Below are 15,992 nucleotides of genomic sequence, written 5' to 3'. Positions count from 1 at the left end.
TTTCCCTATTTGCTTGTTTTTCCTATTCTGATGTGTTAGTTTTTGTTTTATCTTATTTTATTTTAATCCCTTAGAAGCCTGTTTGGGATGGGCAAGGAAGCAGGGAGAATTGGGAGGGATAGAAGGAGGGAAAATTATAATCACGATATACTATATGAGGAAAAAATGCATTTTCAATTAAAGGAAGGGGGGCACTTCATAGACTTTTGTAGTGACAAGACTGCCATAAATCTAAGGGGAGCTATGGTGCCCTTGTTGGGCACATGCACCACGGGTATCACAACCTGGGGCTCTGGAGCCTATGTGTATAATCCAGATTAGAGACTTTTGCTTCAGATAGTAGAAGATTAAAAAAAAAAAAAAAAAAAAAAAAGCCCACAAGATTTGTACTAGGGCTAAAATGAAAGTATGCTTTCCTGTCCAGGGCAGTAGGCAAGGGTGACTGACAAGCTCAGTACTGTACTGAGAATACGACTACAGAAATATACAAACAAAATGGGGAAACTGGAGAATGGGTGGAGGCATAGGAGGACAAAGAACAGAGAAGAAGAATCTGAACCCCTCTGGTCTAGAGACAGCATCATGTATATGGGAGCAGATTTCTTTTAGAATACAGAAAAAGATGCAAATAGAAGACTGGGGAAAACGCAGAATCCACAAAAAATGAGTCACAGAGGAATCCATGATAAACAGATACAGAAAATTTAGAAGGTGATGATTTATGCTTTAATCATGTTAATTCTGAGATGTAACGTGGTTTACAAAAGGCTCAACAAAGTAAGGGAGGTGTGAAAGGAAGTTTAGGTCTAGTTTCATATACTTTTGAGGCAGTGTATTTTAAAAAGCATGTAGACAACCAACACTGTTACATAACACATATGTGCAGGTAAGATCAGCTCACACACACTGGTTTCTTACAAACACAAATAGCACAAAAGTGTACATCATGGAAATGCAAATCAAAATCAGAATGAGCCACCAGTTTATAATCATTATGCTATTACTTGGGAATGCAGAAACACTGGAAGTCTTTTGAATTTGTGGTAGGAACATGTAAAATATTTAGAGTCACCTTGGCAAACAATTAAGCATCCCTTAAAAACATGATTACCATGGCTCAGCAATTTTACTTCTGATAATATGCTCTTTAAAAAAAATGAAAGCAGGGGTTCAAACAGGTTAACTTACATACAAGAGTCAGAACAGTGCCACTCACAAGAGCTAAACAGTTAACACATTCAGGTGGTGGTGGCGGGCGGGCGGGCGGGCGTGCGTGCGGGCGTGCGTGCGTGCGTGTACGTGTACACGTACAAATAAAGTATATATGATGTTACAAAAAATGTTAATCAGCCTTAAAAAGAAACTCCAATACACATTACAACTTGTATAGACTTCAAAGATATGCTAAGTAATGTAAGATAGCCACAAATAGACAAATTGCATGGCATCACTTATGTAAGGCACCCAAGCAGTCAAATCAGACAGAATGTGGAATGGTGGTTTCCAGGGGAGAGAGGAATAAAAAGATTTGTTGTTTAACAGGTGTGAAGTTCTATTTTGGGAAAATGGAAATATTTTGAGCTATCTAATAGTGATGGCTATAAAAAGTATAACTGTTAATACCACTGAACTTTATAGTGTACCCAAAATAGATAAATATTATAAATAGTGATACATTATATCACAGATGAAGACTTGAGTGTACAGCAGCTAAGAGATACAAACATATTTAGACAACAGTTGACAGGCATCCCACAAAGCCAAAATTACAGCCGGTAATCTGAGCCAGATGCTACCAGTCATGGTCCCTGCCATTAGCCAGAGGGCAATCTCCATGTTGCAGTGAGTAAAGAAAGACTGTTAGAACATGCATCAGCACTTTCAACCACATCCTGTGTACAAGCAATGCCAAGCATATCATATTCATGTGTGAAGAATATCGTGCTTACCATGAAAGTAAGCTGCCCAAGAGCTAGAAACTGGTTTAAAAAATACCCTCTCCTCCTGCCATATTTCAGACTCAATGATGTGGCAGACAGGTTTGCACCACTCTCAGTTCTGTTCTTCATCTCTACAGCCTCATTCTCATGACAACGAAAAGCTACACTATGTGGTTCCATTAGAAATATTTTCATACATTTGCTGTAGATCATATGTAATGCCAGGCACTTCTGACATGTGTGATAGCACTTTTGACATGTGTGATGCAAGAGATCAAAAGTTAACAGGTATTTCTGATTAGAGCAATGCTTATGTCATCTATTAACCCCTTTCTCCCCAAAATTATGTCTACAGCCAAGGTGTCTACATAATAAAAAATAAACTGGTCCCTTGCACTATACTCTTTTTTGTTATTTTAAAAATCCAATTGTGCAGGTTTAGCAAAAGGTTCAGATCAATGTAGAGGGTTAATAAAAATAAAGATGATATGATGATTATGAGATTCCCCACATAGATTTTGCTCTCATGCCACCAGAGAGCTATGGATAAATTACAAGGTAGGCAAGTGACTCAATGGATAGGAAAAGCAGAGACTAGGTTCAGATGATATAGAAACTTTAGCAGGTAGTTAAAAATTAGAAATAGATTTTAATACCTGCATTATTTGAAGAGAGAAGTCACTCAGAACACACTAGTGGTTCTTCAGCTAAAACATGTCACTGGTTTTGCTTTGCTGATAGGTACTGCCACAGAAACCAGCCCAGACACCACTGGGACTCGGTACTCCCAAGTTCTATGAGTTACAGTGAATGCAGAGCACAGGACAACAAAAGGCACACTGTAAGAAAGTCAGGTCTGGCTGGGCGTGGTGGCGCATGCCTTTAATCCCAGCACTCGGGAGGCAGAGGCAGGCGGATTGCTGTGAGTTCAAGGCCAGCCTGGTCTACAAAGCAAGTCTAGGACAGCCAAGGCTACACAGAGAAAGCCTGTCTCAAAAAACGTAAAAAAAAAAAAAGAAAGAAAGAAAAAGAAAAGTTGGGTCCAGCCTGATGTTCTTTTCATTCCTTAAGTGCAGCCCAGTAACTCGGTAATAGGCTGTGCCACATATCCTGAGATTCTACCAGTTTGAAAACAGTGTTACAGATTTTTTCATTATCTTGTTTCTGCCAGTGTCAGTGCTGCTGCTTGTGATTGAACATCATTTTAATAGTACTGGCTATGGTACCACCCAGCCTTCCCAACCAATACTTATTTCCTCTGCAGCCTTCTTAGGCAATCCAGCCAAAGATATAAAGCTGAAGAAAAGGGAGCAAAAATTCACCATCTGAACACATAAGCCACTACTTGAGTCAAAAATCTTATCAGGTAACCAGACTGCACCTGAGAAACTATAGCTGGCTGCCCTTAGTGCCGACCTCCATATGTCCTTCAGTTTTGCTGGGATGTGCCAGCAAACCTTTAAAGGATGCAGATTTCTCTGGAAAATGATGCACAGACAGACTACTCCTTCTGAGCTTCAGCTAATGAGATTGTATGGCCTGTCTAAGCACTGACCATGGAGAGAAGACTGCCACTTTCTAAGTATTTTCATTTATCATATAGAAAATACTTGGAAGATAGTGACCCTGCGACTAGTATTTTGAATTGCTAGCTACAAAGTTGGCTCTTACTAAATTTTCTTTTTTCTTTCTTTCTTTTTGATTCTTTTAAATTATAATTTATTCAGATTACATGCCGATTGTTATCCCCTCACTGTTCCCACCCTCCCTCTTTCACCCTATTCCCCTTCCCTAGACCTCTGACAGAAGGGGACCTCCTCCCCTACCGTATGACCATAGCCTATCAGATTTCATAGAGATAGCCTGCATCTGTGTGCCAACAAATTGGGGGGGGGGGCACCATAGTTCATGTCAGAGGCAATCCCTACACTCCCCACAACCGTGGAATGGAGAATGTGCTGTCCATTGGCTAGATCTGAACAGGGGCTCTAGGTTTATGGCATGCATTGTCCTTGTTTGATACAGCAGTTTGTGTAGGCTCCCCTGTGGTGGGTGCGCGGTGGCACATGCCTGTAATCCCAGTGCCAGAGAGAGGGAGTGGGAGAGGCAGACGGATCTCTGTGAGTTTGAGGCCAGCCTGGTCTACAAAGTCCAGAACAGCCAAGGCTACACAAAAAAATCTGTCTCAAGAAACCAAAATAATTTTTTCAGTAACATTAGAATTATTATTAATAGGTTTGTTTTTCCAGGTACTTAAGCTTATTAAACTGCTAAGACACAAGTGGGTCCTGAATCACCTTAAGTCAGGGATTCATCTTATATTTGCAAGTCTAGTCACACACTGTTGGGTTCCTCTATTTTTGTATGGTAGTTTAGGAGCAAGCTTCAAACACTCGTCTTCTAGGAATGCTCTCATTTGCCACAGTCTGGCTATGGAGGGCTCTCATCAGTCAACACATGAAGTCAACATTAGCTTCTTGAGAAACAATGGGGTAAAATGCATGCTGATACCAAAGGGCCCCTGCCAACAATTAAAATTATTTCATATCCTGTTTTAAATATGATTCATAGTTATAAACCACTTGCCCAAAGAGCCAGAAGCCTTGTCTATATCAAGAAAAAGGCAGCAAGGGAGGAATGCCATATGCAAAGGAAGAGGGAGGTCCATGAGCATCCTTGGCTGGGGGATCAGGGAAGACTATCTAGTCAGGTGCTATTGTTAATGGCATTCCATAAAGCCTACATGGAATAGAGCTGGGCTTGGTACACACCTGTAATCACCGTGCTTGGGAGGTAGAGGCAGTCAGCCCAGGCTATTTTGTGAGTTCAAGGCTAGCTTGGATTACTGAGACCTTGACTCTGACAGACAGACAGACAGGCCTAATTATACAGAAGTGACAAACAACATAGATCAGACTTTAAAGTAAGCCACAGAAAATATATGACACACATGGGAAGTGTTGAAGCTAATTCACAGTGACTTATGTGAATGCCAATAGTTAGGAACTGGAGTTCTAAGTGTGAAATAACAAAGTGAAAGGCTCACAATCTAAACCCTGAAATTACTGCTATATTTCATTTCTATATTCTTCCATGAAAGGTATTAGTACAATTAAAACTTATATTAACACAAGGCTTATGAGCCTGTATTTACAAATCTTAAAATATCAATTCATTTCACTCAAGAAACATCTATTAAAGCCAGGCATGGTGGCCTATACCTCTAATCCCAGCATTTAGAGGACAGAAGCAGATAGATCTCTGGGGGTTCTCCACAGCCTGGTCTATATAGCACAAGTTCATTACCAATAAAGGCTAATCCAGTAAAACCATTTCAAAAAACAAACAAACCCAAAACAAACAAACCAAACCTGTTATGTTTTAAAATAGGATTAAGATATGTCATTCTGTATGTATAGGTACACTGATAGACATGAAAAATGAACAACTTTATATAAAAAGTAAACTTCCATGTAAAAGCATGGTAAGAATGCACAGATGATGACATGAGAATTTAAGTGGTACATGCATCCAATGTAATGTTCCTGTGTGCATATGCTTGCACACAGGTAAGGAAGCCAGAAGGCTATGTTAGTATCTTCCTCCATCAAACTCCATCTTATAATTTAGATAGTATCTCACTGAATCTTTGTTCTTTGTCAGCTAGCCTGGCTGGTCAGCAAGCCTCAGGAATTCTCCTGTCTCTGTCTCCCCAGCACTGGGACTATAGTGTGCACTGCTTCTAGGGACCTGAGCCCAGGCACTATATTGACTGAGCCATTTCCTTGCCCTCCTCCCCAAAGTAATTTTAAAATACTCAGAACATTCAAAATAATGTGAAAGTAATTGAAGAACACTACTGAGAGGAAGGGAGAGAAGGAGGCAAAAAGAATCAAAGAGAGCACCTACCACAAACTATGAGGCAAAACGAAGCCTATCTAAAGTGTCATAAAAAGAATTTCCATACTGGGACAGAATGAATCAACAATGTCTAAGACTTCTTGCAATATAATTCTATGACAGAAAATAATACACAGACTGTGTGTGTATGTGTGTGTGTGTGCGTGTGTGTGTGTGTGTGTGTGTACACACGTACACATTCATGTAATAAAAGAATGGGTCAGCTCAAAAGAGGCTCAGGACAGCATGAAAATGCCATTGGCTGTGAAGAATCTGACCTTGGTTTGCAGTTTATCATTGATTACATACGACATGTAACATATAGGGGAAATTACTGACTATTCTAATCTGGTTTTTTTGGTTTTTCAAGACAGGGTTTCTCTGTGTAGCCTTGGCCATCTGGACTCACTTTGTAGACCAGGCTGGCCTTGAACTCACAGCGATCTACCTGCCTCTGCCTCCCGAGTGCTGGGATTAAAGGCGTGCGCCACCACGCCCGGCTCTAATCTGTTTTTCTGTATGTGAAAAGAAACAATGATTAAGAATGCACACACTTGGGGCTAGAGAGATAGCTCAGATATTAAGAGCACTTTCTATTCTTCCAAAGGTCCTGAGTTTAATTCCCAGCAACCACATGGTGGCTCACAATCATCTATACTGAGATCTGGTGCCCTCCTTCTGGTGTGCAGGCACACATGTGGGCAGAAAACTGTATAAATAAATAAAAATAAATACATCTTTAAGAATGCCAACATTCTCTCCTTATTTCACTTCCAAAGTTATTTGACTATGCTGAGGCTTGTGATAATGGCAGCCTAATATATTTCCACTGCCAAAATAATCTTTTTAAAAGTAAAGTGAAAAAGGATCCCCATCATGACTGCCTGCTTTTGCACATCAATTCTGGCTCCAGTCTTCTTACAATTAACTTGCTGCTTACTCTGCAGAATGCACCCATCTGTCAGGATGAACTCATCAGTTTCTCTTCCTTGGGGACTGTTAGTTCTTTCTAGACTTCTTCCTTCACATGGACATCTTCTCAGCCTCTGGAGTGCTGGCCTGATGAAGCACCTGTCACATAGTCTGCACATGAGTCTCTGCTTACTGTTAATCTTATGAAGAGTCTCAGACTCAGCACTCAGTTCTCAGTCATATTTCTAGTATTTCTTCATAGAAAACGAGGGAAAATAGTTACTGCTTGACAAATAACTTCTAATTCAAATAACTCATAGGCTTACGATGCCTGAACTGAGAGTGAGCTTTACTCAGATTCTGCTTTCATGTCTGACTAGGTGGTATAATACCATGTAATTTTTAGTATTCTTTTCACTTGATTTTATTAACTTTAAAATTTTTGTTTATCTTGTGTGAATGAGTGTTCTGTCTGTTTATAAATACGTGCACCAATTGCATGCCTGATGATAAAAGAGAGCACTGGATGCCCTGGACTGGAGTAGGGATGGGTGCCAGTCATGTGTGTGCTGGGAATAAAAGCCAGGTCCTCTGTAAAAACAAGAGCTCTTGACAACTAAGCTACTCCCCAGCCCATATTTATTATTTTAAGTAGAAAATAATGGTTTTCATTATGGCATTTAATATGCATATCGTTGTACTTTGCTATTTGTCCCTATAGCCATTTCTTGTCCCTTATTTCTGCCACCTAAACAGTACCCTGCTGCTTTCTTCTGTCTCTACACACACACTCTGAGGGGCGAAGGAGGAAGGAGGCAGGAGGAGAGGGAAAGAAAGGTTCCTTGTGACAGAATGAGAGTGTTCAGCTCTTCTCTGCCTGTGAAATCACAAAACAAAGATCCTAGAAAGTAGCCTCTCTAAATTTGTTATGTAAGAGTTCAAAATATCAAAAGATAATTGTTATCTCTCAGAGGAAATGACTTTCCAGAGAAATTAAAACCAACATCATCTTTGGAACAAGTTCAAAACACCAAATTACAAAGTAGGCCTGGCAAGTTAAACCACCTGAGAGTGATTATTGAGGGACAATGACACCACTACACCACAAATCACATCTCCTCTTAGTGCCACACCCAATGTGGATTTCACTGGCTTCTGAGCTCATCTGCCAGCTTCTCTTAGGAAGAGTCCAAGAATGGTAACCAATACCTGAACTGCCAAAGGAAGAAGATCTGAGTGTTAGGCTAGCCTAGGCTGCTTTAGCAAGTTTAATAAGTGCTTATCTCAAAGTGGGAGGGGTTGGCGGCACAGGAGTGAGGTGGCTCAGTGGGTAAAGGTGCTTGCTGCTTGGCATGATGACCTGAGTTTGATCCCCAGAACCCATAGGTGGAAGGACAGAACAAACCGCCCCCAAGATGTCCTCTGACCACAACATGTGAACCATGTCACACATACATCAACAAAACATAATAAAAGAAAATGGGTTACCTCCAGTACTAAACTAAGTTGATACACCAATAATAGACTTACACTGTTTCTGTAACACAGATGTTATATTAGCGCTTTATCCAAGATTGTGCAGGTTCTTTTGGCATCTGTAAAGTACTTGGTTGACTTCCAATTTCCCCGCCTTTGCCAGAAAACTGCTAAACTTCCAAAAAGTACTCCATGAGTTGTCCAACATTCCCAGACTCCAGCCTTACTGAATGTACAAGTCCTTACTAATTTTAGACTCAAGGATGTCTTCTGTGAACAATTAGCCTGTCCAGAGTCTCCACCCCTTTCCTGCTTAGACACCCAACATTACTAACGATGTGAAATCAAACAGATCCACCTTATCAACAGTCCAAAGCAGAAAGTGTCAAAGCAAATGGGAAGGGGCAGCTTAGCCAGTCATGTGTAGGCTGACTGGAGACATCTCCGAAAGAGTACAGTCTTCTCTTTCCCCTAGAGCACTACGAATGAGACAGCAGAAGAGAAGATAGGAAAGACAGACACAGACAACAGCACCAAGAGGCTGACAGGAAGGGAGGCTCACAGAGAAGGGAGGTAGAACTGGGGTGTGGGGAAGGGCCAAGCAACAGAAGACAGAGGCTCTATCAAAGGGCAGCTCTGAGGGTGACTTCCTCCTTTGTGATCCTTCAGAGTATGAGACTCTCTACTCTTGCTGTCTCTGTCTCACTGCTTCTGTTCAGACATTCCTTTAAAGAGTTTTAAAATCAACCCCCTCTCACTCTTCTACAGTTTAGGACGACTAAGACATGGCTACTGGGTACAGTGAAGACATCCTGGAGACCTTCACTGTATGAAGTGTGGTCCCTTCTTACCTTCAGCAACACCACATCGACAGTCCTGTCCACCTTGGAGATGTCACACAGGCTATAGCGCCTCTTGTGCCGCTCATACATTTTGTCCAGATGCAGAAGAGGCAAATGTAGATGTTATGCCTACTGAACCCAGGGACCAATGTGTTCACATAGGTCCAAAATTCCAGATTTCTCACAGTAGGTGGGAGGAGACTTCTGTTTCCAGATTCCTCTATATAGAAAACTCTTGGTTTAAAAAATGGGGGAAAAAAGAACAAGCAGAATCCAGCTCCGTGAATGGAGTGAGAACTTTCTGGCAACTTCAGAGCACTGTAACGATGATCTTACAATTCATAATATAAGCAGTCTGTCTTAAGACTGTTGCTGTGCAGATCTTGACTGAAAGAGAAGCACAGATCTTTTCCATCGCTGCTGAGAACTCCAGTAAAAAAAATAAGAACAAACTTGCTAAGCATAATGGTTGGCACGTGTATCCAGAAAATCCAGGGCCAGTAATAAAAACCCAGTATGCACTCTGCCACGAAGAAAGAAGGATTAAAAACAAAAACAAAAACAAAAAACGGAAGGTGGCTATTTCAAAGAGGCAGCATGAGAGAATTCCTTAAAACAACAAAGACAAGGAAACCTATATGGGGCGGGGGGGGGGGGGGGGGGGGGGGAGAGAAAAGAGCTGGAAGTACTCTGAAGGTATCTAGTTTTCCAGCCAGTCTCCAGCTCCTTCGGTGGCAGGGCTGGATTTTGAGTTAAGTTGAAAATATCTAAGGAAGGCAGAGTACAAGGAAAACAGACCACTCCTCCAGATGCCCTCCCTCCCTCGCTAGCTGGCTGCCGCTTGCTAGCCCGTCCCTCCGCAGCCTCCACACCCTTTGCCCTGCTCTCTCAAGATCGTCATTACTTGCCCTTTCAGATCTGCACCAGCAGCCTTGGAGGTTTGAAAACCTAATTGCAGTGGTGGGAACATGATTCATCTACAGACGAAGGGAAAAAAACAAGGCTTCCTTTTCCAACAGGCTGCCTCCTGCTCCTCCTCCTCACAAGTCCCCAGTGGAAAAGGCTCTGTCAGACATTATAAGAAGCAACCTCAGTCCCTTTGATGTTGGTAATATGCTAATAAAGAAAGGCGGTGTTATCCTAAACACTACAAGTCTGTACAACAACCCAAGTTATTCAGGAAAAACACAGAACACTGAATATAGCCAAAGCATATATACTACATCTCCCCGCGAAATGCAAAGCAATGATTTAATATCAGAAAAATGTTAGCCAAATACTTCAGAGTTATGTCTCTCGGATGTAGACTTTGCTATAGAAATGTCTGGGAAGATTTAGAAATCATGAAGTGTTAAGGTTTTGTTTTATCTGGGGTCTGAGAAAGCCTTGGAGAAAGCTAAAGAGATGGAAGTATGGTGAATGTACGCATGTCTCTCAGTGCTCCTGTGACTAAGAGTCACCGGGTGAAACTCCCCTCCCCTTCACATTAACCGGGCCCTCCCTGTCCAGGACTCTAACTCCATGTGCCTGTTTTCCTGCTACTCTAGACCTTTCCAGTTGCCAACCACCTGTTCCTCAGGAGCAGACCTAGTCATTCATTTCCAGACATTCTGCAATCGTAATAAACTTTGGAGGAATAAGGAGGAAGAGGAACTGAAGAAGTAAAAAGCAGAAAAGAGAGGTGAAAGAATAGAAATGGAAAACAAACAAACAACAACAAAACGAAAGGTGGGCTGGTCACGTGACATATGCCTTTAATCCCAGTATTAGGGAGATAGAGCAGGCAGATCTCTGTGTTCAAGAACAGCCTGAGCTACAGTGAGTTCCATGACAGCCAGGGCTATATAAAGAGACCCTGTCTCAAAAACAAAACCAAAAAAAGGGAAAAGGCGGTACATTAACTCTTTCCAGGAGAAGCTGTTCTACATTCTCTTTGAGGGGGACGGTGCGCAGTCCCTTACGGAGGTGTAGACGATGAAATATACAACAAAGTTGGTGAAAGGTATTTTCTTTCAGAAGCTGTAAAAAGGTCTGATGAGTCACCACTTCCTCAGGCCAGGTGTTTAAAGCTGCTAGCCTGCTTAAACAAAAGAAATACAGCAAACCCAGCTAAGGTTGCTAGTGGTTTTTTTCACCCATCTGTCTACCCAGAGGGCACAGTGTCAGCTCTAACATAAGCCTCATCTCCTTGACCCCCTCACAGGTACATTTAAGACAAGAAGGTCGATGTTGTTCTCTTTCTGGTGCCTCTAGAGAGCAAGGCTTGGCTCTCCCATGACCAGCACCACGTACAGTAAACATGTGCTGCTTTTCAGGATAGAGGATGCTAAATACAGTAGAAACAAGACAATTAAAGAGATTAAGAAGTTGTAAATAAAATTCTTGCTTAAGCTAACCAAAACCATGGGAATCCGGCCAGGAACTTACAAATACTTTCATACAATGTGATTCAAGGTCATAGATCCAAAGGTCCTGGAGGGCCATGCTTTTAGTGTATAAAAAACTGACTGCCTACTATATTGTATGGATCAACTTTCGCCAAGCTTGATTTAGAATCCCCTCTTCCCAATGAACGAACACAAAGCTGTCTCCCCTCTGCTCTCAAATGGTTTGTTCCTCACTGCCTCTCCCTTCTGTTCTAATTAGAATCAAATGTTTCCTGCTTGCAAGTTCCCAGGCATCTCTCTAGGGAATCAGAGATGCTTTAATCACTGTAAAGCTTTTCTATACTAACTATATCAAACTAAATAAAGATAATCTATCAATTTAATAAACATTCTGTGTCTTGCAGAAGAAGCAAACAAAAAGCCACGGTCTTTGTCCTTGGAAACTTTACATAATCAGAAAGAAATGTTTCAAAACCATTACAATTTTCCGAAGTACACTAGAGCACAGTTTGAAATGAGCAGATTAACCTTTTTGTCTGTTGGCTTTGTGCTAGAAATCTAGAATTTTCTCTTTTCTGCACATATAAACATTAAAAGGACAATTTAAAATTGTCCTTGCTAATCTGTTTCTTCTCAGAGAACAAAAGTTCTGGGTGGGGCGGGAAGTCTGTCTGTTTTCCCCTCTGGGTCTGCCCGGCACTCCCCATGGAAGACAGAATCTGTAGTCTGTGCTTTTGCTGCTGCTGCTACAATTCCAAGTTTTTATCAAAAACATCTGGAACCACTGAACAGTTATTCTGTTAGGATTTTGAAACACAGCAACCAATCATTTCACATCTAAACCAGAGCTGAAAGCTACAAAGTTAAAGGAGATTCTGAGTATATTCTCTGTCCCTTCAAGTTTGTGAACTTGCAGGGAGACACAGTCTGTTTGTAAACAAACAATACAGGAGCGTCAGTCCTCTTTTTCCTCTCTGTGATTGTCAGCACAACCTCTATCTACAACAAGGAGCACCAACTCTGTCAATAGAAGCAACAGGCACTCTTAGATTATCACATTTCATGGGCTTAACATGTAATCCCAATTATTCCAGCACAAGAATCTACGAAGAGTTTTCACACACTTTAATTACCACATTTATGCTCGTGAGTTAAAATTTTCTTGATTTACAGGATTTAATACCTCATCTCAATTGTTTAGATTTTGGGGACTGTGGTTCTTGGGTTCCAGTAAGGATAAAAGCTCTCAGGATATCAACAGCAAAGCTTCTGAATTAGGGTGCCACCTAGTGGAAAGCTTGTATCTGTCAGGCTAAGCATCTTCCCCCCCAAGCTCAAAGTGAACATAAAGTAGTAACCTTTGACCCACAAAGATCAATTCAGCTTGGCAGGGGACATGGGACATGGGACACTGAAGTAAAAATCAAGAGGCCTTTCTTCTTCCAGCTGAGCCACTATCTGTGTTCCTAAGCAAGTTGGGAAGTATTCATGTGATGGTCTGGATTTGGAGTTCTGGTATACACAGAAAAAGTAGTTCAATGCTGGACCCACCCAAGTTCTTCCTTGCTCTATTACTACATATTGCTATTTGGACACTAAGATTTTTTTTAACCACTTGCTATATACAAGTTTGTAGGCTCCGACCTTTTTCAAACCTACTTTATTTGAGGTTCTTTAATGCTTACACCTCCCTTCCAACCCACCTACCCTAGATAGGAGAATAAAGAGATTAATGGGAACAGGAGAAGTAGACCTTTTCGGAATCAGTTCCTGGGAGCAACTCCCCTGGCATACTCGGCAGGATTTCGGCAGACCAGCAATTCAAGCGACTTGCTGCTGGAACCTGGAGCAGAAGCAGAACCGCCCGGAAGCGTTCTCTGGAGCGGTCTCTCTAGGAGCGTCTCAAAGTGGAGCGATGAACAGGCAAACAATACCAAGACCCAAAAAGCCCTAGCCTCCTTTTGGGCTCATATAAATATGTATATATCCTCTCCGAGTCTGTACTAGGATGCGTTTCAGCTGGCAAAAACCAAGCCCCTACATGAGGTGGCTCAACTTGTAGTGGATGAACATCACCTGCTCTCTCACAAGTCTGCTTCCCACCCCACACTTGAGATCAAAACAAAAACATGTTTACATCCAATACCTATGCCACAATTAGGATCAAAACAAAAACATGTTTACACCCACTACACAAGTTCAGAAGGGTATGAATGCATGAATAGCAAAGAAAAGAGAAGTAAGACGTTTTCTTAAAACCATCATTATTGCAGATTTTATTTTCTACCTATAATCTTCAAATGAGACAGATAGCAAAGGTTTTGCTATGACTAACAGGGAGAGAAAAGGATTTAGAAATGTTACAAAAGCAATGTCTCCACCTGGGAGTTCCTTTTAGATGCCAAATGTCAGTGTTTAAACAATGTGTCCCTGGACACAGACTTGAGGTTCAAAAAGGGACAATCAGCAAAATAAGGGAAATTAGTAGTAAGTGTCACGAAATACCTTCTTTGCTTGAACCTTTTACTGCTTTGTTGGGGTGGGGGCTGGGCGCACCACTACATACAGAGTTTAGCTAAAAGCAGCAAATTGTTTAACAATATCAACAGTTGAAGTAACAACCAAAAGATGGATGGCTTCACAGAAATGTGTCTTCACAAATAAAGCTCTTTCCCATGTTTAAGTCTCAGAGAACATGCCCACAAATGTTAAATCAACCAATAGCTTTCTGAAATAAAGGGGGAAGAAATGCTGCCATGCTTCGTTTCAGAGGTCCTTACTACCAACACTTGAGCAACTGGAGACCAGAGGAACAGGAGTTCAAGGTCAGTCTTGTGAGATCCTGTCTTGAAAAAAACAAACCAAAGGGAAAGAAGGAAAAATGAAAGAGAAGGAGGAAACAGGAGGAAAAAGAGTCGGGAAGGATAGAAAAAGAAGAGAGAAAGAAAGGAGAGGAAGGAGGGAAAGAAAGAGGATGATGGAATTTCCACTGGAAACTTGATAGTTCGGGATGTAGAGCTTGTTTTCTGAAGCACAATTACACTAGTAGACTACTTGGCTGAGTTTCATTTTCACTAAGATATAAGTTTATATATAAGTATATATAAGTGTGTGTGTGTGTGTGTGTGTGTGTGTGTGTGTGTGTGTGTGTGTATATAATATAACTATATATAAGTTTTGTTTATTCCTAAGAAAAACCTAGAAGGTGGTCAGGTATAGTAACTGACATCTGTAATCTCAACTATTCAGAGGCAGAGGCAGAAGGAACCTTTCAGGCAAGGATTTCAAGGTGAGTTTGGCAACCTAGTGAAAAATCTTCAATAGGAAAGTCAGGAAGACTAGAAAGTCAAGGGGAAGGGAGGGAGGCAGAAATGGGCACTATAAGGAGAAGTTTTCATTCCTACTATACAGATGAGCTACAGCATCCAAAGTTTAAATAAGTTGAACAATATCACATAGTTAATCAATTTGAGGTTTCCAATATGAATGTAATTTGTCACTTGAGAAATTCCAGGAAAAAAATAAAAGTAAACTGAAAATGTAGAAAGTATAAAATTAAAAACTGAATAGCTTATTTCTCATCATAATACTCTTATAGCTGACACTAAATAAATGCCAAATGACAAGGGCAGATTTATTTTTAGAATAAAAGTGGCAATGATTTGATTTAGTTTATGTCATTGGTTCAAAGATTTATCGACATTTTAACACATTAAGTTTTAAGTTTCTCATTATGGAAATATCTTCCAAACATTAGAATGGACACACCTACCATCAAGAACACCAGCAGTCTGGGTGTTGACAACTGTCTTGCATGGGTTCTGCAGAAAGAGGACCTAAGTACTCCCATTCCAGTTTCTTGCCTCTGTAACAAACAGGTGTCTTTTATGGCAGCATTTCAAATATTTGAAGATCACCATGTTCCTCAAAGCATCTTTTCTGAGCCATGACTCCCACAGGTGTGTGTCATACAGATGGGGTACTTTGCCCTGGTTCTTATGATGTGGAAGCTCAAAACAAAGCCCACCAAAATGGCAGGAACTTCGATGATGCCTTTAACACAACACTAGAAAATAAGCTTATTATAAAATTAGCTCATTTTTCAGTTTGAGTTCATCCACAAACAGATCATTCCTGCACCATGATCTTGTGATTTTACTGTAAAATTCTCTATACAGCCTTCTGTGGCAAATTCTTTTATGTGTTTTAGCTTACTGTTTGGCCAGAGTGAGTATTTTAAAACTAGATTCAGTCCCTAATATAACAGTTCCTCCTTGACTCTGTTTCATCTGTAAGAAGAATAAGGACAGGAATGGAACACAGACCTATCGCTAAGAACTTGCTGTACAGGACCCCAAACTCCCCAAAAGTGCTATTTAAACATATCTCATTATTTGTTTCTTGTGTATGTGCATGTACACCTGTGTAGGCTAGAGAATAACTTGTGGGGACTTCTACCATGGAGGTCCAAGGAAATGAACTGAGGTCATCAGGCTTGGCAGCAAAACTTGTTCCCAGGCAAAACCATCACACTG

General features: G+C 41.0%; 1 protein-coding gene across 2 annotated transcripts in view; it reads right to left on the bottom strand.

Annotated features, from left to right (window-relative positions):
• Positions 1 to 15,992, bottom strand: part of Akap13 (A-kinase anchoring protein 13) — a 283,527-nt gene that overhangs the window by 96,776 nt on the left and 170,759 nt on the right. Inside the window, exon 1 of one of the 2 annotated variants that reach the window (XM_051148734.1) lies at positions 9,080 to 9,323. The exons of the other annotated variant lie outside the window; for it this stretch is intronic. Within the exon in view, the coding sequence (XP_051004691.1) occupies positions 9,080 to 9,160 (81 nt within the window). The 5' untranslated portion in view covers positions 9,161 to 9,323. Of the gene's footprint in view, positions 1 to 9,079; positions 9,324 to 15,992 lie in introns of those variants that run through there. 2 annotated transcript variants of the gene reach the window in all.

This window comes from Acomys russatus, chromosome 7 (genome assembly GCF_903995435.1).
Source record: "Acomys russatus chromosome 7, mAcoRus1.1, whole genome shotgun sequence".
Lineage (NCBI taxonomy): Eukaryota > Metazoa > Chordata > Mammalia > Rodentia > Muridae > Acomys > Acomys russatus.
Note: the sequence above shows the minus strand (reverse complement) of the source record. Positions and strands in the feature narration are given on the sequence as shown.